The 777-nt window shown below is 30.5% G+C and overlaps 1 protein-coding gene across 1 annotated transcript in view; it reads right to left on the bottom strand.

Moving 5' to 3' along the window:
- LOC108546444 (female sterile (1) M3) overlaps positions 1–639 on the bottom strand; it is a 7,049-nt gene extending 6,410 nt beyond the window's left edge. The window contains exons 1-3 of the mRNA XM_017898507.1: positions 619–639; positions 417–537; positions 78–289 (exon numbers count right to left, since the gene is read on the bottom strand). Of these exons, the coding sequence (XP_017753996.1) occupies positions 78–289; positions 417–537; positions 619–639 (354 nt within the window). The remainder of the gene's footprint in view (positions 1–77; positions 290–416; positions 538–618) is intronic.
- Positions 640–777: the final 138 nt, after the last annotated feature.

Raw genomic sequence — 777 nt, 5'->3', positions numbered from 1 at the left:
ATTGCGAATTATTTCGTTGAAATGATCTAATATCGAATATAACTTTAAGTAACTATAAACAATTGCAACTTACGTACCCTGACAAATTTCACAGGTTCGCTGTTAAAGATTGGAATTATTTTTCGCGATACAGAACGATTAGAAGAAGAATCATCCAGAGGAAATACTATGAAACGATTTGCTTCTATAAAGAGTACCTTATCATACATATTCGTTATGAAAGGTGGTTCTTTGTCCAAATCCACTTGCCACAATTGATTCCACTTTACGTTATACAGCTTTCTTTCAACTACGGGTATCATATTTTAGTGTTCTTTTAAAAATATACAGCGCGGACGCTTTATTTGTTAATTACTTTTATTTGTTACTTTTACTTTTATTTACTTTTTATTAATTACTAACTATTTGTTATTTACCTACTGGTTCTTCTTCAAAGTGGAGCTTAGCTATTTCAATTTCCGTTTCTTTCAATTTTTCCTCTAAATGATCGGTTAATGAAACTTGTATAAAGATAAAACCGAAGTAACAGAAGAAAAGCTGAGATAATAAAAATGTAATCATTTTTAAACTTGATTTCTAAATTATAAATTCAAATTCAACAGATTTATTTATGCTTACCAAAATTCTTAAGAATTCCATTACGCTAGAACGACGGGCCACTGATACATCCACGTGCGAAAATTTATCGTACTAATTGATCGCGAAAGACAATTACAGGTCGTTGACTAAATGTACATACAGAAAGCTATACCTATATCAAATATAAGCAAGCAACGG

This window comes from Eufriesea mexicana, unplaced genomic scaffold, assembly GCF_001483705.2.
Source record: "Eufriesea mexicana isolate 0111107269 unplaced genomic scaffold, ASM148370v2 scaffold654, whole genome shotgun sequence".
Taxonomy (NCBI): Eukaryota; Metazoa; Arthropoda; class Insecta; order Hymenoptera; family Apidae; genus Eufriesea; species Eufriesea mexicana.
The sequence above is the reverse complement of the archived record's forward strand: the minus strand, read 5'-3'. Positions and strand labels throughout refer to the sequence as shown.